The sequence below is a fragment of the Mixophyes fleayi genome, chromosome 5, assembly GCF_038048845.1.
Source record: "Mixophyes fleayi isolate aMixFle1 chromosome 5, aMixFle1.hap1, whole genome shotgun sequence".
NCBI lineage: Eukaryota > Metazoa > Chordata > Amphibia > Anura > Limnodynastidae > Mixophyes > Mixophyes fleayi.
This window is the reverse complement of record NC_134406.1, coordinates 279,129,330-279,157,144: the sequence shown is the minus strand read 5'-3', so window position 1 is coordinate 279,157,144 and position 27,815 is coordinate 279,129,330. Positions and strand designations below refer to the sequence as shown.

The following is a 27,815-nucleotide window of genomic DNA, read 5'->3' as shown; positions in this document are numbered from 1 at the left end:
CCACATCAGGGGGTTACGTTGCCCACAGAACAGGGGGTCTCACTCCCCACAGAACAGGGGGTCTCACTCTTTCCCATCTTGAGACTTTCAGTTTGACCACAATAGTTAGAGACGATGTGAAATGAGTTCTCAGTCTGCATTAGTTCCTCTCTCCTACTCTCTCATTGTCCCTTTGCAGCCCCTTCCTCTCCCTTTCTCTCCCCTCTCTCCTCCTTGGCCAAAAGGCAGTGAGAGATCACAGGAGGTTGAATGAAGAAGTGATGCGGAAGGAGTGAAGATAAATGAGCCTCCCCCAGCATCCCCCTCCTCCTGATGTGACACTGAGCCGCTCACATGCTGACAGTTACTCTCAAAGCCAGAGACCTTCTGTGTGTCTGCTGCCCACTGGAGGGGCAACAAGGACAATGCATCGACCCAGTGGGGTGGGCAGCACCTTTTCTATAGACTCTCTCATTGGGACCCCATCAGCTCAGCCGGGGCATGTTCTCTACACTGGATACCCCATGTTCATGCCATATAGACCACTGGTTATCCCTCAAAGTTTGCCTCCATCCCCGCTTCCCCCCACTGGTCCAATGACCTCCTTCACTGGACGCCTGAACAACACTTTTTGTGCCAGCCTGGGTCAGGGGCTTCCTTCTATGATGACCCTGACAACAGCCCTCCCCAGTTTTAGAGACTTGTCTGATGGCTTCTACGCTCAGGAGCCCCGAGGTGAATCCCCAGACTCAATGGAAGGGAACAGACAGCTGGAAGTGCACAAGACGGAGGAGAAAAGTTCCGAGACAGCTGAGACCTACCCCAATCTGTCAGGTAAGTGGCACAGGAACATGCTAGTTGTTATAGACAGGACCATGCAGGCAAATAAGTCTACACTCTGGCAATAATATGATTGAAATAAAGGCAAATAATTTTTACAGCCCAAATACAGGCAGCCTGACATTGACGTAGGTGCAGGAAGGAGGTCCGAGTATGTAATATGTGTCAGGCATGTAATAATCAGCAGTCTCAGGGGGTAGTTAAATGTCAGGTATGTAATAATCAGCATTCTCAGGGGGCAGGTGAGTGCCAGGTATGTAATAATCAGCAGTCTCAGGGGCAGGTGAGTGCCAGGTATGTAATATTCAGCAGTCTCAGGGGGCAGGTGAGTGCCAGGTATGTAATAATCAGCAGTCTCAGGGGCAGGTGAGTGCCAGGTATGTAATATTCAGCAATCTCATGGGGCAGGTGAGTGCCAGGTATGTAATAATCAGCAGTCTCATGGGGCAGGTGAGTGCGAGGTAAGTAATAATAAGCAGTCTCAGGAGGCAAGAGAGTGCCAGGTATGTAATAATCAGCAGTCTCAGGGGGCAGGAGAGTGCCAGGTATGTAATAATCAGCAGTCTCAGGGGGCAGGAGAGTGCCAGGTATGTAATAATCAGCAGTCTCGAGGGGCAGGTGAGTGCTAGGTATGTAATAATCAGCAGTCTCAGGGGGTAGTTGAATGTCAGGTATGTAATAATCAGCATTCTCAGGGGGCAGGTGAGTGCCAGGTATGTAATAATCAGCAGTCTCAGGGGCAGGTGAGTGCCAGGTATGTAATAATCCGCAGTCTCGGGGGTTAGATGAATGTCAGGTATGTAATAATCAGTAGTCTCAGTGGGCAGGTGAGTGCCAAGTATGTAATAATGAGCAATCTCAGGAGGCAGGTGAGTGCCAGGTATGTAATAATAAGCAATCTCATGGGGCAGGTGAGTGCGAGGTAAGTAATAATAAGCAGTCTCAGGAGGCAAGAGAGTGCCAGGTATGTAATAATCAGCAGTCTCAGGGGGCAGGAGAGTGCCAGGTATGTAATAATCAGCAGTCTCAGGGGGCAGATGAATGTCAGGTATGTACTGATCAGCAGACTCATGGGGCAGGTGAGTGCCAATTAAGTAATAATCAGCAGTGTCAGGGGGCAGGTGAGTGTCAGGTATGTAAAAATTAGCAGTCTCAGGGGGCAGGTGAGTGCAAGGTATTTAATAATCAGTATTCTCAGAGGGAAGGTGAGTGCCAGGTATGCAATATTCAGCAATCTCATGGGGCAGGTAAGTGCCAGGTATGTAATAATCAGGAGTCTCTGGGGGCAGGTGAGTGATAGGTATGTAATAATCAGCAGTTTCATGGGGCAGATTAGTGCCAGATATGTAATAAACAGCAGTCTCAGGGGGCAGGTGAATGCCAGGTATGTAATAATCAGCAGTCTCATGGGGCAGATGAATAACAGCTAAATATTGATCAGCAGTCTCATAGGGCAGGTTAATGCCAGGTATGTAATATTCAACTTTTTCAGGGGGAAGGTGAATGTCAGGTATGTAATAATCAACAATCTCAGAGGGCAAGTGAGTGCCAGGTATGTAATAATCAGCAGGTTCATGAGGCAGGTGAGTGCCACGTATATAATATTCAGCAGTCTCAGGGGGCAGGTGAGTGCCAGGTATGTAATATTCAGCAGTCTCAGGGGGCAGGTGAGTGCCAGGTATGTAATAATCACCAGTCTCAGGGGGTAGATGAATGTCAGGTATGTAGTGATCAGCAGTCTCGGGGGCCGGTGAGTGCTAGGTATGTAATAATCAGCAGTCTCATTGGGCAGGTGAGTGCCAGGCATGTAATAATCAGCAGTCTCATTGGGCAGGTGAGTGCTAGGTATGTAATAATCAGCAGTATCATGAGACAGGAGAGTGTCAGGTATGTAATAATCAGTTGTCTCAGTGGACAGGTGAACATCCGGTATCTAATAATCGGAAGTTTCAGGGGAAGGTGAGTGCCAGGTATCTGACAATCAGTAGTCTCAGGGGGCAGGTGTGTGCACGGTATGTAATAATCAGCAGTCTCAGGGGGCAGGAGAAGTGCCAGGTATCTAGTAATCAGCAGTCTCAGGGGGCAGGTGATTACCAGGTATCTACTAATCAGCAGTCTCATGGGGCAGGTGAGTGCCAGATATGTAATAATCAGCAGTCTCAGGGGGCAGATGAATGTCAGGTTTGTAGTGGTCAGCAGATTCATGGGGCAGATGAGTGCCAAGTATGTAATAATCAACTTTTTCAGGGGGCAGGTGATTGTCAGGTATGGAATAATCAGTAGTCTCATGGGGCAAGTGAGTGCAAGATTTGTAATAATCAGACGTCTCAGGGGGCAGGTGAATGTTAGGTATATAATAATCAGCAGTCTCATGGGGTAGGTGAGTGCCAGGTATCTATTAATCAGCAGTCTCAGGGGGCAGATGAGTGCCAAGTATGTAATAATCAACTTTTTCAGGGGGGCAGATGAATGTCAGGTATGTAGTGATCAGCAGTATCTGGGGGCAGATGAGTGTCAAGTATGTAATAATCAACTTTTTCAGGGGGCAGGTGAATGTCAGGTATGTAATAATCAGCAGTCTCAGGGGGCTGGTGAGTGCCAGGTATGTAATAATCAGCAATATTATTATTATTATTATTATTATCATTTATTTGTTAGGCGCCACAAGGTATCCGCAGCGCCGCACACAGAAATAACAGTAGACTATACAGGGTGAAACCATACAGAACAATGAACAAAAAGTACCAATACTTCAGAAACTCCGGCCAGTCATATACAGTAAAGACGGAGCGGAAGAACAGGTATGGAGACAGGAGGGGAGGGGGCCCTGCTCATACGAGCTTACATCCTAAGGGAGGGTAAACAGACCAGGCACAAGAGGAGCCAGTTGAGGCAAGAGGAGAGAAGGGAGGACGAGCTAAAGGGAGGAGATGGGGGTTAAGTAGATGGTTGGTAGGCTTTGAGGAAGAGGTGAGTTTTGAGTGCACGTTTGAAGGAGCACAGAGTAGGAGAGAGACAGATGGAGCGAGGGAGGTCGTTCCAGAGAAGGGGGGCTGCACTGGAAAAGTCTTGGATTCTGGAATGGGAAGAGGTGATAAGAGTGGAGGAGAGGCGGCATTCGTTGGCCGAGCGCAGGGAGCGGGCAGGAGTGTGAATGGAGAGGAGATTAGAGATATAAGGGGCAGTAGACTGGGAGAGAGCCTTGTAAGTGGTGGTGAGGAGTTTTAAAATAATTCTGTAGGGGAAGGGGAGCCAGTGTAAGGCAAAGCAGAGAGGGGAGGCAGAGGAGGAGCGGCGTGAGAGGAAGATGAGTCCTGCAGCGGCATTGAGTATAGAGCGGAGGAAGGGGAAGGGAGAAGGGGGGAAGGCCAGTGAGGAGGAGGTTACAATAATCGAGGCGGGAGATGATGAGTGCGTGGATGATAGTTTTGGTGGCATCCTGAGAGAGAAAAGGACGGATGCGGGCGATGTTGCGTAGTTGGAAGCAACAGGCTTGGGCAAGGGAATGAATGTGGAGGGCAAAAGCGAGAGAGGAGTTGAGGGTGACACCCAGGCAGCGAAGTTGGGTGACAGAGGAGATGGTGGTGTTATTGACGACAATAGAGAGGTCATGGTGGGATGGGATGGGAATATCAGGGGGTATGTGAGTGCCAGGTATGTAATAATCAGCAGTATCATGAGGCAGATGAGTGCCAGGTATATAATAATCAGCAGTCTTATGGGGCAGGTGAGTGTCAGGTATGTATTAATCAGCAGTCTCAGAGGGCAGATGATTGCCAGATATGTAATATTCAGCAGTTTCATGGGGCAGTGAGTGCCAGATATGTAATAATCAGCAATCTCAGGAGGCAAATGAATGTCAGGTATGTAGTGATCAGCAGTTTCATGGGGCAGATGAGTGCCAAGTATGTAATAATCAACTTTTTCAGGGGGCAGGTGAATGTCAGGTATGTAATAATCAGCAATATCAGGGGATATGTGAGTGCCAGGTATGTAATAATCAGCAGTCTCAGGGAACAGGTGAGTGCAAAATTTGTAATAATCAGATGTCTCAGGGGGCAGGTGAATGTTAGGTATGTAATGTATATAAATAATTGATGATGATGATGATAATAATAAGCAGTCTCAGGGGTTAGGTTAGTGCCAGATATGTAATAATCAGCAGTCTCAGGGGGCAGGTGAATGTCAGGTATGTAATAATCAGCAGTCTCAGGGGTTAGGTTAGTGCCAGATATGTAATAATCAGCAGTCTCATGCGGCAGGTGAGTGCCAGATATGTAAGAATCAGCAGTCTCAGGGGGCAGGTTAATGTCAGGTATGTAATAATCAGCAATCTCAGGGGGCAGGTGAATGTCAGGTATGTAATAATCAGCAATCTCAGGGGGCAGGTGAATGTCAGGTATGTAATAATCAGCAGTCTCATGCGGCAGGTGAATGTCAGGTATGTAATAATCAGCAGTCTCAGGGGGCAGGTGAGTGCCAGGTATGTAATAATCAGCAGTCTCATGCGGCAGGTGAGTGCCAGGTATGTAATAATCAGCAGTCTCAGGGGGCAGGTGAGTGCCAGGTATGTAATAATCAGCAGTCTCAGGGGGCAGGTGAGTGCCAGGTATGTAATAATCAGCAGTCTCAGTGGGCAGGTGAATGTCAGGTATGTAATAATCAGCAGTTTCAATGTGCAGGTGAATGTCCGGTGAGTCACTACAGGAGACTAGTACATAACTTTTTTTGGTCCAGGCCATTTTTGCTGGAACAGCTGCTGTGTAATGTATTATTTTTATCACCATATTCCACACCCCTTGTATATAGAACGTTTCACAACCTAGCCTGGTGTATTACTATATATTTTATATATTTATCTACATTCCTGTATAGCGATCAAGCTGCTTCTCAGCCTCTGTCACCCCTAGGCACCCAGAGGGTGGGGGGGGGGGGGGGGGGACAGTGCATCACCGACCACAGGGCCCAGCAATGTCACTCCAGGCACCTGTTCAGTTCTCAAACGAGCAGAGCAGGGACTTCTTCTGAACCCACTGGGTCTTCTCGTCCTGCACAAGCTCAGAGACCCCCACTCTGCTCTTATGGAAATTGTCCGTCAGCTCCGTAGTTCCAACACTTGTATGGGTCTATTATGCTTTGAAGTTGTATTGCAGCCACAGGAAAGACTATGCAGGTGGGGGAAAGAATGGATTCAACTAAGGCATCCTTACATATGTTCTCCTCACTACCGTGAGATGTTGGGGCCAAGGTAGGAAAAGAGGATTATGCCAGATATTCAGGGAACTATGAACTCATGATGAAGAAATCCATCAGGATAGCCATCAGAAACATATCTGAGACCACTGCAGATTGGACCTCATACATCTGTGGGGCAATCTTAGCCCTCCAGAAAATAACACAAAGGTCTTATAGTCTCTAATCGCTGCAATGTAACATCATTTATTGCCAAGCAGCTGAGCGACTCTAACTAATACGATATTGTGGGGAACTGGTGTTTATCGTTTCATTGGCCCCATAATTGACTGAAAACACTGTAGTATGTACCCAGCTTACCCCTAATATCCAGAGTGAGAAGAGTTATATATATATATATGGACTAGTGATGCTAAAGTTTCTGTTCTTACTCACTATAAATTACACTGTCCCCCACCTATATCCCGTCTCCACCTTTCCTCAGTTATAGAATTTACCTATTCTGTGAAATAAGAAGTAATAATGATTTACTTATTGTTCCGTTACCCCATCTCCGAATTACTGAGGATGCATATTCCATTTTAAAAAGCTCCAGCAATAAATGGGTCTTTTCATGGAAAGGGAGGGTGAGCGGGACATACCTCCCAATTTTCCGAACCACAAGACAAAACCACAAAACTACGTGTGCAACCAGATTTCCCCATGATGAATTCCCATCTTGGTATTACAGGAGCTGACATGTCAGTTGTTGTCATAAGAATATTAAGGGGGAGATACTCTTAAGCACGATGTGTCACTGGAACAGGTCACGGAGAAACATTGCGCTGATGTTGGGGCTGAAATCCCGTCCTTACAGTAATGGCTGGCGATGTGTGCATCCAGACAACGTGGTGCTATCCGGCAGTACAAAGCGGCCAATTCTATCTCCCACTATAATTCTCCAGGAGATCCATGACCTGTATAGAAATCTTTATATGATCACAGAACTCTAAGCTGACTTCTATTATACTTAAAATGTACATTAGGGGATCAGCTATCACTTCTATAAACCTATAGAAAATAAAGACTAGAAGAATAATGAAAAGTAAACCATGTACAGAATTATGGAAATTGTACAATGAGGTTGGGTTCCAATGTGAACGAGAGGCTGTTATGTAAATCATCTCTCAGGTTTCAAATCTGATCAAATTCACATGGAACCCACCACCCTGCCACAGTTATACAGTCATGGCCAAAAGTTTTGAGAATGACACAAATTCTATTTTTCACAAAGACTGCTGCCTCAGTTTTTATAATGACAATTTGCATATACTCCAGAATGTCATGAAGAGTGATCAGATGAATTGAAATTAATTTCAAAGTCCCTCTTTGCCATGACAATGATCTTTATCTCAAAAACAACATTTCCACTGCATTTCAGCCTTGCCACAAAAGGACCAGCTGACATCAGGTCAGTGATTCCCTAGTTAACACAGGTGAGAGTGTTGATGAGGACAAGGCTGGAGATCACTCTGTCATGCTGATTGAGTAGAACAACAGACTGGAAGCTTTAAAAGCATGGTGGTGCTTGAAATCATTGTTCTTCCTCTGTTAGCCATGGTTATCTGCAAGGAAACAGTTGCAGTCATCATTGCTTTACACCAAAAGGGCTTCATAGGCAAGGATATTGCTGCTAGTAAGATTGCACCTAAATCAACCACTTATCGGATCATCAAGAAGTTCAAGGAGAGAGGTTCAATAGTTGTGAAGAAGGCTTCAGGGCCCCCAAGAACGTCCAGCAAGCGCCAGGATCGTCTCCTAAAGTTGATTCAGCTGCGGGATCGGGGCACCACCAGTGCAGAGCTTGCTCAGGAATGGCAGCAGGCAGGTGTGAGTACATCTACATGCACAGTGAGGTGAAGACTTTTGGAGGATGGCCTGGTGTCAAGAAGGCCAGCAAAGAAGCCACTTCTCTCCAGGAAAAACAGGGACAATCTGATATTCTGCAAAATGTACAGGGATTGGACTGCGGAGAACTGGGGTAAAGTCATTTTCTCTGATGAATCCCCTTTTAGATTCTTTGGGGTATCTGGAAAAACGCTTGTCTGGAGATGGAAAGGTGAGCGCTACCATCAGTCCTGTGTCATGCCAGCAGTAAAGCATCCTGAGACCATTCATGTGTGGGGTGCTTCTCAGCCAAGGGATGGGGCTTACTCACAATTTTGCCTAAAAACACAGCCATGAATAAAGAATGGTACCAAAACATCCTCCAAGAGCAACTTCTCCCAACCATCCAAGAACAGTTTGGTTATGAACAATGTATTTTCCAGCATGATGGAGCACCTTGCCATAAGGCAAAAGTGGTGACTAAGTGGCTCGGGGATGAAAACATCAACATTTTGGGTCCATGGCCAGGAAACTCCCCAGACCTTAATCCCAGTGTGAACTTGTGGTCAATCCTCAAGAGACGGTGGACAAACAAAATACCACAAATTCTGACAAACTCCAAGCATTGATTAGACAAGAATGGGCGGCCATCAGTCAGTATGTGGCCCAGAAGTTGATTGACAGCTGCCAGGGTGACTTGTAGGTCTTCAAAAAGAAGGGTCAACACTGCAAATATTGACTCTTTACATAAACTTAAAATCATTGTCAATAAAAGCATTTGATACTTATGAAATGCTTGTAATGTTACTTCAGTATACCATAGTAACATCTGACAAAAAGGTCTAAAAACACTGAAGCAGCAACTTTGTGAAAACCAATATTTGTGTCATTCTCAACGCTTTTGGCTAGGACTTTGTTTCTTTATTACCCCCTCACTACCACTATTATATGCTTCTTAATTACCCTCTCACTGCTACTTTTGTACGCTTCTTTATTAACCCCTTTAAGAACTTTGTACCAAATCATTGCATAATTAACCCCTTCACTGGCTCCAGCATATGGTGCGATATTAACTCCCTCACTACCTTATTAAATCCTCTCACTTTCTCTAGTATATGAAACTGCCATTACTAAAGTGACCAATGATCCTGGTACCTAAGTTGAAGGATCGCTCCTCCCTTCCTTAGCTTCCCAGCTTCTCCTGCGCAGCCTCCCCTCTACCTCCTATATGATGGGGTCCCTCAAGTCTCTGTTCTTTGCCTTCTGATTTTTCATCTCTATACCAATTCTTTTGGTGAAGTATTAGACTCCTTCAGCCTCCACTAGTTCTTCTACGCAGACAATCCACATCTGGATCATCCTGTGTGCAGAATACACCGACATTGGCATACAGTGCCCCGTTAGTGGCTGGCATCACAGGTCCTGATGAGTCTATTATCTGTCACTACAGAATCTATAATGGAGTCATTGCATGCATTGAAGGCTTTGTTCATAAAACATCGAATAAGGCCCAAGTTTATTGTGCATTCTATGGCAGACAGTCTTTTGCTTATTGATTCGCTACAACACTTTCCTGGGCTATCAGCTTGATACATCAAGGGGCATATCTGAGGGCAGCAACCTGAAGACTTCCCTTGTGGGGGTCCCTGTCTTTTAGTCCTTTAATGATATGTCATGTGTGTGGGGACACTTTTTACATGCATGTGCATAAAGCAAAGGTACCCACTTAGCCAACCAGTGTTTTAAAAGGGGGTCACCAGGAGAATACTGAGGTTAAGGGCATCAATGTCAGTAAGGGTTCAAAGGATGGCATCTTGGCTCGCACAAAATTCTAACAAACATATGGCTCTTTTGCTGTTGGAGCCTTTATTCCAACTTTGTAATTCCTGGGGGCAGGTTGGTCCTGCTAGAAGGGAGAAGAAATTTTTGTCAGTTCTTGTTTCATTAGAAATTGTTACATGAAGTGTCTTTTGGTTGCATATTGGCCCCTTCTCATTTCTTCCTATTCTGGATTTTAGAATGACCCTTACCTATGTCCTGTGGTGTACATATCCTTTGACAATGTTAAGTCCATGATGAGGAAGTTCAGAAAAATGGTATTACTTGCCAAGGCCAATATAGAGCCCACACTCATGTTGCTCTGCGTACAGTCCTCATCTTTTGTCTGCTTGGGTGTAAGTTTTAGAGTTAGTAGTATGTTGACCGATGCCTCCCCGACAGCTATGCGCTCTCCTGCTGCCTGTCTGGGGTTTTTGCTCCTTCTTGCATTGGTGACTTTTACGGAATTTGGCAACAGGCAAGTTTGTCATTACCTAAATTACTTTCTTTTTTTGGTATCCTGCAGGTTCTTCATCCTAGGGATACAGACTGGAGACCTTAACATGTTTGCAGGCTTTTGTCAGAGTTTGGCATTGTCCTACCGGTAGCAGCAGATAAGCTGGCAAGGCCCATGACGTTTTTTACTGTTCTTGGTACTGAGGTTGCTACAACCCTCATAATGTTCTTCTGTCTAAACAAAAGCGTTTACTGTGGAGGACTTTGAACTTCTTTGTACTTCCAGTTAACACGGCTACTCTTAGTCTTTATTAGGTCACTTGACATTTGATGGGCGAGTCCTTGTCTAATGCAGGTCTTCAGTGTGGTCCCACTTCTTGGATGCTTACAATGGGTGTACATACTGTGCACTACAGCTGTTCATAGGTGCATCTGTGAATGTAAGTTTTGGCGTGAAATAGTGTGAAGAACAGCGGTTACCTAACTGGGCCGACGGTGGATTGGGGCATTACATGGCTTTTGTGGAGTTGTTCACAGTGATCTGATAATATGGTGATGGTGAGTGCTGTGAATATCTTGTCTACAAGGTCCATGGTTACCTTCCAGTAAACATTGGTGTTTGGATGCTTAACGCCTAATATTCTTATCAAGCCACAGTACATTCCGGGTGTTAGTAACACATAGTGGATGTCTTGTGTAGATATCAGTCTAAAGTATTTTGGCTCTACCTTTTATTGATTCTCTAATTTCTTTTGGAGAAGGTGCTGAGTATGGAGTTGTAAAAATTGTCGGTGGCATCAATCACAAAGACACAATATCTGTTCTTATTCTGTAAGTATGGACAATGCACAGTACCACTTCTCTTGTACTGTATGTTGGATGTAATTCACAGTATCTGTTCTTATTCTGTGAGTATTGTGACAGAAGCACTGGGAAAGTGCTGGATGACAGAGATATATTTGTTTGCGTGTGTGTGGGAAAAGATTCCCAAAGTGTGTTTCCCAGCTGTAGGAAAATATGGTAAGGTCCCTGGGGTTATAAATGGAGAGAGGACGTGCTCCATTCATCAGGCCCATTCCGGGTCTTATGGGCCTCCAACCTAAGTGTAGGCTGATTTGCAACTGCACTTGTGTGTGTGTGTGTGTGTTTAAAAAAGCAGCCACGCTGGACATGCAGTCTCTCAGACCTGGGGAGGAGGTCGGATGCCTCCCGAGAGACTCTGCAAATGCTGAGCAATTACCTCTATGTTTTGTATGTGTTTGGGACACAACGTCCATCACAAGAGTGAGGCGAGGTCCTTCCTGCGTGTTTAGTTAGATTGTAAGCTTGCGGGCAGGGTCCTCTTACCTCACTGTCTGTATTATCCAGTATTGTGTTATTACTGTTAGCATTATACAAAAAAAAATGTTGATGATGATAGAGCCGAACCGGCAAGGTGACATTTTCTTTGTTTTTTCTGTTTAATAGAACTGGCTGAGGCCAGTTGTACCAATACCCATAGATTTGTGTGACTGCTGCTGTTAACTACTATCTCCGCTGGTTACAGTATGGACAATTCATAGTACCACTTCTCTTTTTTGTATGATTGATATTATTCCTAGTATCACTTCTCTTACTTCAGAGTAATTGTGATCCATCATCACTTACAATAAGCTTAGGAATCCATTAAAAGAATATCCATAACTGCACTCACAGCATTGCAAGAATCAATAATCCTGTGAATAATCATTACTAGATGTCGACAGGTTCCACACAAGGAAATTGTATGTTCTATGTTCTTATCATTAGACCTCACACAAATCTCTTACTATCCTCAGTATCTCTTATGTATCCCTTCGTATTTATAGTATCTATTAGTATCTCTTAGCGTCCTCAGTAGGAATAGTCTATAAGAGCATAGGAATGGAAGGCTCAAGGATTGTCCTTCTTTGTTCTCCATGTTGTATAAATGTTAGGAACCCCTCCAGCCAGCACAACACAACCCGGAATCTACTCTGCCAATCAGGTGTTCACTGGAGCCCCTGATGGCGGGGACAGACTGGGCCGCAGACTGACAGAGGGTCGTGAAGTGTGTACCGGCTGGGGAGAACCCAGGCAAGCGGAGTGAGGTCCACGCAGAGGTCAAGGGCCGGCAGCAGACAACAGTATCGGTAAACAAGCTGAGGTCAGGGGTCACAGGCGGATAGCAGAATCGGTAAACAGGCCAGAGATCAGGGTCACAGGAAACACAAGCGAAGTCCAATTCAAAGCCAAGGGTCATACACGGGAAATCAGAAGCAGTATCAGAATACAGGAACAGGAACAAGCAGGCCAGCAGACTGGAGCACAGAAGCTATAACCGGCAATGAGGCAGCAGACCTCATTGCCTTAAATACCTAGATGGACCAATCAGAGCTTGCCCCTGGACAGTGCACATCTGCAGGCTAATTGCCTGCTAATTCAGTCCTACAAGCTGAATCTAATAATCACAGTATGCGCGCGCCTGGCTGCCGGGATGCCGCGCTGGAGTAGCGTCCGGCCGTTGCCTTGCCAACGGTCGGGAGTTGGAGGGAAGTGATGTCCCGGTCGTCATGGTGACGGCCGGGGTGCTGGGGCAGACAGGAAGCGAGCCGCGGCGGCTGTGAGTACCGATGCGGCTTGAGGAGGGGTTAAGGAACCCCGACATCCAGGTTTCCTTGGAATTTTTTTGAAGAACTCCTTCAATTGTTTAGGGGCATGGAGTTGTCTCCGTGGAACCCAAGACCGCTCTTCTAACCCGCGGTTCCTCCACTGCACTAGGAAGTGCACCTGCCCTAGCACTTTTTTGGAATCCAGGATCCTTTGAACCATATATCTTAGTGGTTTATTTGAATCTCCCCCAGGCACGCTTGAAGATTGGCTAGGATACAGTACCGGCTTCAACAATGAACAATGAAAAGTGTTGGGGATAATTAACGAGACTGGAATTTTTAACCTGAATGCTACGGAATTAACCTTCTTGATAATGGGGAATGGCCCGATGAACTTAGGGCCCAACTTTTTGCAAGGCTGTCTGAGCCTGATATTTTTAGTAGAGAGCCATACTTTCTGGCCCACCTTGAGAGAGCAGATGGTACGGTGGCGGTCAGATTTTTTTTTCGCAGCAAATGAAGCTTGTCTCAAAGATGAGTGTACCTTTGTCCAGATAAATCTGAGATCCCTGGCAATGGAGCGGATCTCCTGGATACCAGCAGATTTGAGAGAGTATAAGGAGTTGGCTCTGGGGTGAAAGCCATAATTGCAAAAAAACAGAGAGGTTTTGGTGGATGAGTGGCACGAATTACTACAAGCAAATTCCGCCCAGGGTAACAAGGAGGACCAGTTATCATGAAATTCCGATGTGTAGCATCTTAAAAATTGCTCTAAGGCCTGGTTAACCCTTTCCGTTTGCCCGTTTGACTGAGGGTGGTATGCAGATGACAAACGGATTTTAATTCCGAGTAGGGTACAGAAGGATTTCCAGAATTGTGCAATGAATTTTGATCCACGATCAGAAATGATATCAGAAGGAAGTCCATGGAGACGGAAAATATGTTGTATGAAGAGAATGGCTAGATCTCGAGCAGTGGGAAGACGGGTTAGTGGAATGAAATGTGCCATTTTGCTGAAGCGGTCTACCACGACCCAGATGGTATTGTGTCCCGCAGAAGGTGGTAAATCGACAATGAAGTCCATGGACAAATGTGTCCAAGGTTTTGCAGGAGCGGCCAACGGAACCAACTGACCTACCGGGCGAGTCCTGGGAACTTTGTTCCTGGCACAGACTTCACAAGACAGGACGTGAAAGGATTTCTAATGTCTTGAAAACTCCCGGATGTCCAGCAGACTGACTATTGTGTGCTTCGGTAAGGACTGCCTTTCTTAAATGAACAGGAATAAACAAGCATCCTACCGGAGTGTTATCAGGAGCCAACCTCTGGAACCTTTGTAAGGTACAGCTCAAATCTTGAGTTAATCCGACGTGGATCATAGACACAGGAACAATAGGTTCTGGGCTAGTGACCGGAGCATGATCTGCCAGGAAACTTCTGGACAGGGCGTCCGCTTGAATATTTTTAGAACCAGGACGATAGGTGATAATAAAGTTAAACCGAGTGAAGAACAGCGACCAACGAGCCTGTCGGGGGTTCAGACGCTTGGCTGACTGTATATACTGCAGATTCTTATGATCCGCTATGACGGAGATCTGGTGTGCAGCGCCTTCCAACCAGTGTTGCCATTCCTCAAAGGCCCATTTAATTGCCAACAATTCTCGGTTTCCCACGTCATAGTTGGTTTCCGCTGAGGAGAACTGACGGGAAAAAAAGGCACATGGATGCAAGCGGTGGGTCTGAGGATCTTTTTGTGACAAGATGGCTCCAGCACCGACGTCAGAGGCATCTACCTCAAGAATAAACGGTACCTTAGGGTCCGGGTGTCTGAGGACTTGAGTGGACACAAAAGCTTTCTTCAGGGTTTTGAATGCAGTTATTGCCTGTTGTGACCAAACAGCTGGATCACCTCCTTTGCGGGTCAAGGTGACGATAGGAGCCACAATGTCAGCGAAACCGCCAATAAATCTCCTGTAATAATTGGCGAATCCCAGGAATCTCTGGACCGCCTTGAGGTTATTGAGTTGTACCCAATCCAGGATTGCCTGGACCTTGGTTGGGTCCATGGAGAAACCTTCTGAGGAGATTATATAGCCCAAGAAGGATACCTTCTGAACCTGGAACTCGCATTTCTCGAGTTTAACGTAGAGGTGATGTTCCCGTAATTTCTGTAAGACTTGTCTGACATGACCCTGGTGCACAGACAATGATTTGGAATATATGAGAATGTCATCTAAGTAGACAACAACAAAGTGGCCCAGGAACTCATGTAACACCTCATTAATCAAATCCTGGAATACAGCAGGAGCATTACTAAGGCCAAACGGCATGACCAGATATTCGTAGTGGCCCAAGAGCGTGTTGAATGCCGCCTTCCACTCATCACCAGCTCTAATACGTATGAGATTATAGGCACCACGAAGATCAATTTTTGTGAAGACTGTTGCCCCTCTCAGTTGATCAAAAAGTACGGAGATGAGGGGAAGGGGATAGGTGTTCTTAACCGTAATAAGGTTCAGCCCTCGATAATCGATACAGGGTCTGAGTCCGCCGTCCTTCTTGGACACAAAGAAGCACCCTGCTCCTACTGGGGACTTGGATGGCCTGATGAAGCCTTTCTCCAAGTTTTCATCAATATACTCTTGCATGGATTTGGTCTCAGGACCGGAGAGAGAGTACAAGCGTCCCTTAGGTAATTTAGAGCCCGGAATGAGCTCAATTGCACAGTTGAAGTCCCGGTGCGGTGATAGTGTCAGCAGCATTTTTAGAGAAAACATCCCGGTAGTCATGATACTGTGAGGGGAGCTGCTCTGGAGTAGACTGAACCATATGCAGAGGTAGTGTCAAGCAAGACTGTGTACAATGAGGGCTCCACTGGACAATTTCTCCTTTTACCCAATCCATGACGGGTTTATGACGGGATAGCCAGGGGTGGCACAGAATTAAAGGAACTGATGGACATTCGATAAGACGGAAGACTATGGATTCCGAATGGAGAGCGCCAATGTTCAACTGTAGCGGTGGGGTCTCCCATGTAATCTTGCCGCCTGGCAACGGACTACCATCTAAACCACATACCGTAATGGCAGATTGGAGTTTAATCCGCGGAATCCCAGCAGAACGAGCAAACTCGATGTCAAGGAAGTTGCCAGCAGCTCCACGGTCGATGAAGGCCGATCGTTTCACAGAACGGGCACAGAAGGTGAGCTGTGCAGGAATCAAAACAGCATTTTTCGGGGAAACAATCTGCAGACCTAGGTGAACTCTCCCCTCGTTCCCTAGGCATGCTCTTTTCCCGATTTATTTGGGCAAGAACGGGAGAAGTGGCCTTTAGTGCCGCAATAGAGACATAAGCCCCGTGATCGTCTCCTGTCTCTTTCCTCAGGGGAGAGACGATACGCTCCTAATTGCATGGGTTCCTCACCATCCGTGGAAACAGGAATGAAGGCGGATGGAGGTGAAGATGCCTCCTTCTCGGTTTTCCGCTCTTTAAATCTCCTATCGATTTTAATGGAGAGGTGCATCAGATCCTCCAGAGAGGTAGGAGATGGGTATTGCACCAGAGAGTCTTTAATCTGTTCCGACAGGCCGAGACGGAACTGGCCACGTAAGGCAGGGTCATTCCATCCACTATCAGGTGACCATCTACGGAATTCAGCGCAATATTCCTCTGCTGACCGCCGGCCTTGTTTCAAGGCCCGTAGATGAGCTTCTGCAGAGGCCATTCGATCCGGGTCATCATATAGTAGACCTAATGCCTCAAAGAAAGCGTCTATGGACTGCATGGCAGGACTGGTCTGTGGAAAGGAAAAAGCCCAGGACTGGGGGTCACCTTGTAGGAGGGAAATGATAATCCCGACTCTTTGTTGCTCTGTACCAGAGGAGCGGGGTCTTAACCGGAAATAGAGCTTGCAGCTTTCCCTGAAATTCCGAAACAGGGATCTATTTCCAGTAAACCGATCCGGTAAATTCACCTTAGGTTCACAGGTGGAACTCGGAGTGGGTTGTGAAGTTTTCGCGGCTTCCTCTTGAACGGATAACCGCTCAGCCAATCCCTGGATCATCTGGTACAGGGACTCAACATGGCCTGCTAAGGCTTGTGCCGGAGACGGTGTGGATCCGCTTTCATCCATCGCAACCTCGTCTCAGTGTGTGGGCCGGTTATAATGTTAGGAACCCCTCCAGCCGGCACAACACAACCCGGAATCTACTCTGCCAATCAAGTGTTCACTGGAGCCCCTGATGGTGGGGACAGACTGGGCCGCAGACTGACAGAGGGTCGTAAAGTGTGTACCGGCTGGGGAGAACCCAGGCAAGCGGAGTGAGGTCCACGCAGAGGTCAAGGGCCGGCAGCAGACAACAGTATAGGTAAACAAGCTGAGGTCAGGGGTCACAGGCGGATAGCAGAATCGGTAAACAGGCCAGAGATCAGGGTCACAGGAAACACAAGCGAAGTCCAATTCAAAGCCAAGGGTCATACACGGGAAATCAGAAGCAGTATCAGAATACAGGAACAAGCAGGTCAGCAGACTGGAGCACAGAAGCTATAACCGGCAGTGAGGCAGCAGACCTCATTGCCTTAAATACCTAGATGGACCAATCAGAGCTTGCCCCTGGACAGTGCACACCTGCAGGCTAATTGCCTGCTAATTCAGTCCTACAAGCTGAATCTAATAATCACAGTAAGCGCGTGCGCGCCGGGCTGCCGCGCTGGAGTAGCGTCCGGCCGTTGCCTTGGCAACGGTCGGGAGTTTGAGGGAAGTGACGTCCCAGTCGTCATGGTGACGGCCGGGGCGCTGGGGCAGACAGGAAGCGAGCCGCGGCGGCTGTGAGTACCGCCGCGGCTCGTGACAATAACGCTGTCTCCACCCTTATACAATACAAGTTATGTAGTTGTTGTCTTTTATGTATTTTTCGGAATCAGTTTAACATGAAGAGTAAAATTAATTCCTGAAAAATCAGAGAAAAAAAATATTTTTTTACCAATTAAGTTTTTACATCGTAAATAAATAATTTATAATAGAATATAACTACTTCCCACCTGTGGGTGCAGACCACAGCTGCTGGGCGACCCACTGAAATTCACAAGGGCTGGACATCACCTTTAATCTCAGTAATAAGTTAAGACTATACATCTATTTAATGAAAGACACCTATCTGTAATTACATAGTAGCAGCATTTAATACACTTGTTACACTCAATAACAAACAAAACTGACAATAGAGCTGTTAGGCTGCTAGTGGTCAGATAACGAACCTGCAGAACGGACTGGCGGAGGTCTTCGCCTATAGCAGCCGCCTTTCCCGTAGAGCTAGACACGCACACAGGTACTCCGATGCCCCCAGGACTGAACTCCAATGTAGTGTAGGTTTGTTATACTAAGCGCAGCGCAGGCCTGGAGACAGTACTGATGGTAAGGGATGGTCAGACGAAAGCCAAGGTCAGGGGTCACTTGCAAGGTAGAATAGTCAGAAAACACGCCAAGGGTCGCAGTCATGAGCAAATCAGCAGAATCCAAGGTTCAGGCCAAAAGGTCAGGGTCACAGGCAATAAAGCAAAATCCAGTAAACAGGCAAAAGGGTCAAAACAGGAATCCAGCAGAATATCAGAGCAAGTAACACACTAGGACACTATAACCGGCAGGCAGGCTAAGCCCTCCCTGCCTTCTATACCAAAAGTAGCCAATCAGGGCTTAGCCCTGTAACAAACCTCAGGCCCTGGCTGCTTAATTGATTAATAAAGCAATCAGCCCAGAGACAATATCCAACCGTAGACCATGGAGTCGAAAGATGTGTTGAACAAAAAGTGAGGCCAAGGTCTGTGCACTAGGGAGTCTGGTTAGAGGTATGAAATGGGCCATTTTACTGAAGCGGTCGATCACTACCCAAATGTGGCCTGCTGAAGAAGGGAGTTCCACAATAAAGTCCATCGACAAGCGAGTCCACAGTCTAGTAGGGACAGACAAAGGCATAACCTGGCCGGACGGACGACTCTTCGGGGTCTTGTTCTTAGCGCAAATCTCACATGACAAAACAAAATCTCGAACATCCAAAGACATGGTGGGCTACCCCACAGAGCGTGAGAGATTTTCTGTGGTCCTACTGATACCCGGATGTCCAGCGGTTTTGTGGTCGTGGGCCTCAGAGAGGACAGCCTTCCGGAGATGAACTGGTACAAATAAGCGGTTAGCAGGGGTCTCCAAAGGTTCCAATATCTGGAATCTGAGGAGGGTTACCCCTAAGTCCTGAGCTAGACCGGCATGAATAAGTGAAGGTGGTAAAATAGGTAGTGGTTTAGTAACTGATGAATGATGAGCAGCAAAGCTTCTGGACAACGCATCAGCTTTAGTGTTCTTAGATCCTGGTCTGTAAGTGATAAAGCGAAAGCGGGTAAAGAACACTGACCAACGAGCTTGTCTTGGATACAGTCGCTTTGCTGTTTCAATATATTGCAGATTCTTATGATCGGTAATAACTAAGATAACATGGATTGCTCCTTCTAGCCAATGACGCCATTCTTCAAAAGGCCATTTGATGGCCAAGAGTTCTCGATTACCAACATCATAGTTGGCCTCTACAGAAAAGAATTTCAGAGAGAAGAATGCACAAGGGAACAATCGCTGGTTAACAAGATCCCTTTGAGAGAGTACAGCACCTGCACCAACGTCAGAGGCATCAACTTCTAGAACAAAAGGCAAGTCAGGATTAGGATGCCTTAAGACAGGAGCGGAGATGAATGCCTGTTTCAAAGCCTCAAAGGAACTGATAGCTTCCGGAGACCAGTTGCCTGAATCTGCCCCTTTTCTAGTGAGGGCAACAATGGGGGCTACCAAATCATTGAAACTTTGAATAAATCTTCAGTAACAATTAGCAAAGCCCAGGAACCTTTGTACAGCCTTTAGATTAACAGGTTGCACCAAGTCAAGGATAGCTTGTACTTTCTTGGGGTCCATAGAAAAGTCAGACAAAGATATGATATACCCAGGGAACGATAAACTTTAGACTTCAAACTCGCATTTCTCCAGCTTGGCGAACAAGTAATGATCGCGTAATTTACAGAGTACTTGTTGAACGTGGAGTCAATGTTGCGACCTGTACTGCAAATATATTAGAATGTCATCCAAGTATACCACCACAAACTGACCCAAGAACTCCCGAAGAACATCATTAATAAGATCCTGGAAAACTGCTGGTGTGTTACAGAGACCGAATGGCATAATTAGATACTCATAGTGGCCAGATTGAGTATTGAAGGCAGTCTTCCACTCATCTCCTTTTCTGATGCGGATGAGATTGTATGCCCCGCGATGGTCGATTTTGGTAAAGATGGTAGCACCTCTGAGTTGGTCAAACAGGACCGAGATGAGAAGTAGGTACGTATTTTTAAACAGTGATCTTATTAAGGCCTCTATAGTCTATGCAGGGATGGAGTCCAACATCCTTCTTGGAAACAAAGAAGCAACCAGCTCCCACTGGGGATTTTGAAGGCCTAATGAAGCCTTTCTGAAGGTTTTCTTTGACATAATCCTGCATGGCTTGGGTTTCAGGACTGGAGAGGGACTATAGCCTCCCCTTAGGTAATTTAGCGCCCGGAATTAATTCAATGGCACAATCGTATTCCCTATGAGGAGGCAAGGTGTCGGCTGCTTTCTTAGAGAAAACGTCCCAGAATTCTTGGTATTGAAGAGGTAGTAGCGGTGAAACAGGCTGCAACATCCGGAGAGTCAACTTCAAACAAGTCTGCGAACAAGGAGACCTCCACTGGGTAATCTCCCCTTGTGTCCAATCAATTACCGGGTTATGAAGTTGCAGCCAGGGATGTCCTAAGATTACTGGTACAGATGAACAGTTAATCACGTAGAAGGTCAGGAATTCTGAATGGAGGGTTCCCACAGTTAGATGTAATGGTGGGGTTTCATACAGGACATTGCCACCTGGAAGAGATTCTCCATCTAGACCACAAACAGTGATAACTGTCTTGATACTGCAGAGGGGAATTCCAGAAGACTTAACGAATTCCATATCAAGAAAGTTCCCAACAGCACCGCTATCAACAAAAGTTGAAATGTTAACAGAATGAGCCCCACAGGTGATGTGGGCGGGAATAAAAAAAGCATTTTTAGAGGAGATGATCTGAAGACCTAGGTGAACCCCCTCTCTATCTCCTAGGACAAATCTTTTCCCGACTTGGCAGGGCAGGAACGAGAAAAATGTCCCTTGATACAACAGTAGAGACACAAGCCATGAGTCCGTCTTCTGGCCTATTCCTCTGCTGAGAGGCGGTACGCTCCTAATTGCATAGGTTCTTCTGGATCCAATGGTGCAGAAGTACTGGCGGTAGACCAGACGGCATCTCTCTCTACGCCTTCCTCGCCCTGATTCGCCTATCGATTTTAATGGCGAGTTGCATGAGGTCTTCCAACGACGTTGGCGAAGGATACTGAACCAATGCATCCTTGATCTGTTCTGAGAGAGTTGGCTGCGTAACGCAGGATCATTCCATTCGCTGACGGTGGACCAGCACCTGAATTCGGCACAGAAGTCTTTAGCACAGCGCCGGCCCTGTTTTAGAGCCTGGAGGTGAGCCTCGGCTGAAGCCACCCTATCAGCATCATCATACAATAGGCCTAAAGCATTAAAGAACGCATCAACAGAGAGTAGTGATGGGCTTGTCGGAGGAAGGTTAAATGCCCAGAACTGGGGATCACCTTGGAGGAGGGATATAATAATACCGACCCGTTGCTGTTCTGACCCAGAAGAGCGAGGTCTCAGATGAAAATAAAGTTTACAGCTTTCCTTGAAATTGTGGAACAGTGACCTTTCCCCGGAGAAACGGTCAGGCAGATTAAACTTAGGTTCCGGAACGGATGCCGAGGAACCCTGTTGGGCTTGCGAAGAACTTGTGGCTTCCTCTTGAGCAGATAGCCGGTGCGAAAGTCCTTGGACCATCTGGGACAGTGTTTGGATCTCTCCTGCAAAGACATGAGCTGTAGAGGGGTTCGTCCCGTTACTTTTCATGAAGAATCCTCCCCAGAATTCACTGGCTGGTTATAATGTTAGGCTGCTAGTGGTCAGATAACGAACCTGCAGAACGGACTGGCGGAGGTCTTAGCCTATAGCAGCCACTTTTTCCGTAGAGCTAGATGTGTTCACAGGTACTCGGATGCCCCCAGGACTGAACTCCAATGTAGTATAGGTTCGTTATACTAACCGCAGCGCAGGCCTGGAGACAGTACAGATGGTAAAGGATGGTCAGATGAAAGCCAAGGTCAGGGGTCACTTGCAAGGTAGAATAGTCAGAAAACATGCCAAGGGTCGGGGTCACGAGCAAATCAGCAGAATTCAAGGTTCAGGCCAAAGGGTCTGGGTCACAGGTAATAAGGCAAAATCCAGTAAACAGGCAAAAGGGTCAAAACAGGAATCCAGCAGAATATCAGAGCAGGTCAGCACAAGTAACACACTAGGACGCTATAACCGGCAGGGAGGCTAAGTCCTCTCTTGCTTATATACCAAAAGTAGTCAATCAGGGCTTAGCCCTGTAACAAACCTCAGGCCCTGGCTGCTTAATTGATTGCTTTATTAATCAGCCCACAGGCTGTATTTAGCGCATGCGCCTGGCTGCAGCACTTGCCGGAGCGCAGCGCTTAACGCCCTCGGCGTCCGGTCGTTGCCTTGGCAACGGTTGGGCCAGAGTAACCGGAAATGACTCCCCGTTCGTCATGCGACGGCCGGGGACATCAGTACAGAGAGGATAGTCGCGGCGGTGCCCGCGGCGGCTCCCGACAAAAGCAGGACGGGGGAGGGGCTACACCCCATAACTGTCTTATACTATCTCCCAATTGTAATTTGTAATATATTTTTTTCATTTAATATTTAAAAAAACATGTTTTACATTTGTATAAATAGCAGTATTAAAGAAATCAGTATAATGAATAAATAAGTTGTTTTGTGTAGAAAACAAAGTTTTATATTTTCTTCCTATTAGCGGCATATAACAATATTAGGCACTTGAGTAACCTTATAAGTGAACTCCTCCCAATCTCTCTGGAGAACCCCATTAGCAGCAATATAGCCCCATGCAGCTGTCCCTGTTCACACACTGGTCATATTGTGTATTTTCGTGCCCTCATTCATTAGAATCTCTCTGCTCTGCACAATCCCAGCAATAGTCACCACAGGACTTTACTATGCCCAGAAAACCGGCATAGGATTCTCTGATCTTCTGGATAGTGCTGACATTATCCTGTACTACCCACGTCTAATACTTTTCCACAATTAGACCTGGGGGTAAATGTATCAAGCTGAGAGTTTGCCGGCGGGTTTGAAAAGTGGAGATGTTGCCTATAGCAACCAATCAGATTCTAGCTGTCATTTTGTAGAATGTACTAAATAAATGACAGCTAGAATCTGATTGGTTTTTCAAACCCGCTGGAAAACTCTCAGCTTGATACATTTACCCCCTGGTCTATTAAGCCCTCCTGTGCTGCTCAATGTCGCCCGTTGGCTCACATGATGATGTACCTAGGCACAGTTATTTGTAATGGAACAGGCTTTAATGGTTTATAAATGCAGATATTGCACAGCTGTTGTTTGTTACTGTAATTCCCCAAGTGTTTGATTAGTATCAGTTTTCTGTATTGTACCTGGTGTGCATTATAGATTGACACCTGGATGTACACCCAGCAGGCAACACACAAGCTCATACCAGGTGGAGACACTGGGGCGATGTCCCTAAATCTCCCTGCCCTGCCGGATTCAACACTGTTACCCCAGAGATGGGACCAAACGTCACATACGTATCACATGTTTCAGCGAATTTGAAATTCAAATGAACTGTGTCCATTGAAAACTTGTCGCCACTACGCACGTGATTTGGGTCCAATTTGTTTGCGGTTCATTGTAGGGGGTTTATTTAACAAGCGGTAAAGAGCCAAAATGCAAGCGTAAAATATCCTGTTTCACTGGATCCCTCACAAGGCAAATCATTAACTGCACATGCGCATTGCCAACACTAGCTGCACATGCGCATCGCCAACACTGTCACCAGACACTGACTGTTACTGACCACTCCTACCAGTGTCACCTGGCACCACACTCACTGACCACTCCTACCAGTGTCACCTGTCACCAGACACTCACTGACTGTTACTGACCACTCCTACCGGTGTCACCTGGCACCACACTCACTGACCACTCCTAATGGTGTCACCTGGCACCAGACACTCACTCCTTGCTGAGGGCTGGCTGGTACCTCCTGACCCCTTAATATAAATCAGGACTGTTGAGTAGTGGGCAGAGCGTTGACACAGAGATGTCGGGTTCAACACAGGACAGCTGGGGAACGGATTAGAGTGTAAGCTCTTCACTGCAGATCACTGGATACAGCAGTGATGTTTATTGCTCACGGGACCTTAAAAAGACCTTTACACCTAGGTGTAGGTACTACTGATCATACAGAAGTAGAGATGGTATACTACAGTTAAACGACAAAATACAGCTCTTTATATGCTGTTTCTTAGACACATGTTGGCAGGGGCTAACCGAACTACATGATCCTAGCTGGCACCACAAAGTCTTAGATATTAGAGAATATATTGCATATTGATGCATCTGTAAACTTGTATTTAACACAATTTAAACTTGGAAAACTTACATTAATATGTGAGTTTCCAAATTACTTATTGTTACATTATTCACATAATCCCCTATCTTTTTAACAGGACAGAATCCACAGGATAGAAAGGTAACGACACCATACTGTATATTCACAGATGAAAAGGCCTAATTAGCATACTGCCTCAGAAACCAATACATTTCCAATAGAAAAAAATTGGTACATTTGCAATGATATACAGCGACGCACCGTGCCACTAATTAAAATACATTTATAAAATAAGTTATTTATAAGTGATCTCATACCACCTATGTATTACCACATTATAACCTATACAGTAGCATTTCACTTCCTATACAGTGTTACAATGCTCCATTATCCATTACCACACTTCTCTCTACTGCACAACTTCTTCCATTCTTATAACCAAGATCTAACTTAGTAGTGTTATTGAGACAACTGCATAGGTCTTCCTCTCTAGACAATGGTAGATATAACAACAAGTAGATGGTGTTCCTCTATACTGTAGATGCACTGCCTTATATGGATTGATCTGAACATACTTCTAATTTGATTTTTGTGCTGCTTGTTCCTCCAATGTTCCTCCAGGAGATGGCAAGTTGTACAGTTCAGACGAGGAGAAGATGGAAGGGAAAACCTCCGATCTGGCTGTAGTGACCATGATGAAGACAACAGCTCGGAGGATAGTTGTGATGATAATCTTCTGGATCATGGCCATAGCCCGACAAGGGGCCAGGGTTAAGGGAAAAAATGGCGTTCAGGACCAAGCGAGAACTGGAGCAGGTAATCCAGGGAAAAGTCGTAGACGCAGGACAGCATTCACGAGTGAGCAGCTACTGGAGCTTGAGAAAGAATTTCACTGTAAGAAGTACCTGTCTCTTACAGAGAGGTCTCAAATAGCCCACACTCTTAAACTCAGCGAAGTACAAGTGAAAATTTGGTTCCAGAACCGCAGAGCCAAATGGAAACGCATCAAAGCGGGGAATATCAGCAGGCCCGCGCTGGTGAGCCTGTCCGAAATCCGAAAATTGTGGTGCCCATCCCAGTGCACGTCAACCGTTTCACCGTCAGGACACAACAGGTGGATGGGGCCCGACCATAGATGGGTAAAAGGGTCATGATGGAATAGAAGTTGGTTAAAAATTCTCTAATGGTTACAGGTGAAAGAATACAAGAACCGGAACTAAAAGACGGACTCTGACTGTCCACATGGTGGACAATTTGCTTTGATGAGTGACATATAATTAAAGTACAAATCATTAACTCTTGTGCCCTGTCCTGGAACAGTGTGGCAGAATGCACTGAAGTGTGATGGACTGAGCTTGGCGACACATAAGACCACTGCGATGGGTGGAGTAGATAGATGATGTTCGTGGCTGTACAATCTTGATGTTGTGCAATGGTTGACAAACATATCTTGAGAAGTACCAATTCCACAAGTGATGTAGGGAAAAGTCTGAGGATAATGTATAACAATCGCTGAAATTAGGTCACACAAATTCTTCCAGTAATGCTGAGAATCGTATTTTCATCTGCTACAGGCATCTCTGTTTTGTACAAGATCCAATGAACTGTACATTTAACCTGCATCTTTCCCAACACAAGAATATATAATGTATGTTCAGTATCTGCATGTTTGTTATCCATAGGTAAAAAAAAGACTATAAAGATTGGTTGAAAAACTATAAAGACAATTATTAGGGGTGTTGAAAGAAAGAGACAGTAAGTGGTGAACACTACTGGTGAGATTCCCTCTCTCATAGAACTTACACCATATATAGCAAAGGAGACCTATAGAAGCAGCTTCTTGTTTTCTAATGTGGGGTTTGAACCCAGAGACCGTGGAAGCTCTCAACAACTAGGAGATCTGACAGCTACCACAAGTGAGGAGGGCTGAGGTCTAGACATTAGGAGATAGAGAAGAGGGGCCTGACTCATCCAGACACGCATACTGAACGCAACATGCATTTGTTTTAAAATTCAGGCATGCACATGACTAGACTAAACAAGGAGCGGATCTGAATATACGTGCGCTGATGAATTTGGGTGTAAGTCCGCTTATCTCTAGTACACAAGACGCTGCAGGATACGTCCAATACCTTTGTGGAATATAAGTTTGCAAAAAAAAAGCACAGAAAAAAACCACTACTCCATTAAATGTCACCCGTTACTTGTTGTTAGGGGCATATTCAATTCTCGGCGGAAACGCCGAAAATCTCGCCGTCCGCGCACAATTAACGTTATTACGGTAATCGTGCGCGGAAAAACAGTTAATACAGTAATTTACTCGCTGGATTTCAGCTCGCAGCTCCCTGAAATCCAGCTACATATCACCGTATTAACTGTACTAGTTTTTCCGCAGCGCGGAATACTAACAAGTGAATATGCCCCATAATGTCTACTGAACATAAAATACATTTTTACAGTTGCTCCCACACGTTACAGCTACATACCAGACGGTCATTACTATTGATCAGGACTTAGACTAGTCCCGGAGATGGAGCAAAAGCTAGAGCAGAAAAACAATTACTTTGAGATGCCCAAAGCTGGATTCGGACATGGCTGCGTGCGCTTGAGTTTGGCACGTCCTGACTGTACACAGACTACGGGCGAACACCCCTTCCCTGCCAGAAATCGTAAGCTGTAGTAAGTGACCTTGGCGTACGAATATGAAATGTATGTGGCTGCGTATCGTCTGGTTCAGGGTATAAGCAGATAAAATTAGCAAATTATACACACAAAATCTGCATTTACATTTCGGGGTGAACAAGGCCCGATATGATTTATCTCTGAAGTAGATTGTTCTCAGCTAAATAGAAAAAGTGAGAATCACAGCAGCCAGGCTTAGCGGTCACTAAACGGAACCTCTTCCTAAGTCTGCAGAACTTGCAGACGACGTTAGGTGAAGATATGAAACATTCTCAGGGCTATATAGGGAAGGGATGATGTTTGTAAGGAAGAAGCAGCAAGGTTTGCTGACAGTGTGAAGTCCAATGTGAGCTCCATGGTGGACACCAGGAACTGTATACATGGGGAGGTGATCTACATGTTTACTACCATCCAGGAATATGTTCCCTGTATTCTAAACAACTGTATGTCTGTGAAGACCAATGAGGTCAAACCACGTCATGTGATGGGAATTGTAAGGGGCAGGCTTTTGAGGTCTACTTTTACTTGGATTAAGAGAGACAGCGAGTTGGGAGAGAACTGGAGAAAGGGATTTTCAGGTGGACACAATCTGGTACAAGAGTTAGGGAAGTAACTTAGACCTGAACTTCACACATATGAGATATTTCTTGAAGTTTCCAGTGCTTGGACAAGGAAAATTGAGGGTGTAGATGTGTTTGGGAACAATAACAGAATTCAATGGGGTGAAAAATAAAACACGACAAAGAAACCAGTAGAAGCCTTAAACTAGT

General features: G+C 45.9%; 1 protein-coding gene across 1 annotated transcript; it reads left to right on the top strand.

The window, feature by feature from the left end:
* On the top strand, window positions 1-26,646 carry GBX1 (gastrulation brain homeobox 1). The gene is given in 3 exon segments (XM_075214319.1): window positions 1-813; window positions 24,985-25,388; window positions 25,391-26,646. Coding segments are annotated over 3 exon segments (1,044 nt in total). The 5' UTR covers window positions 1-281; the 3' UTR covers window positions 25,499-26,646.
* Window positions 26,647-27,815: the final 1,169 nt, after the last annotated feature.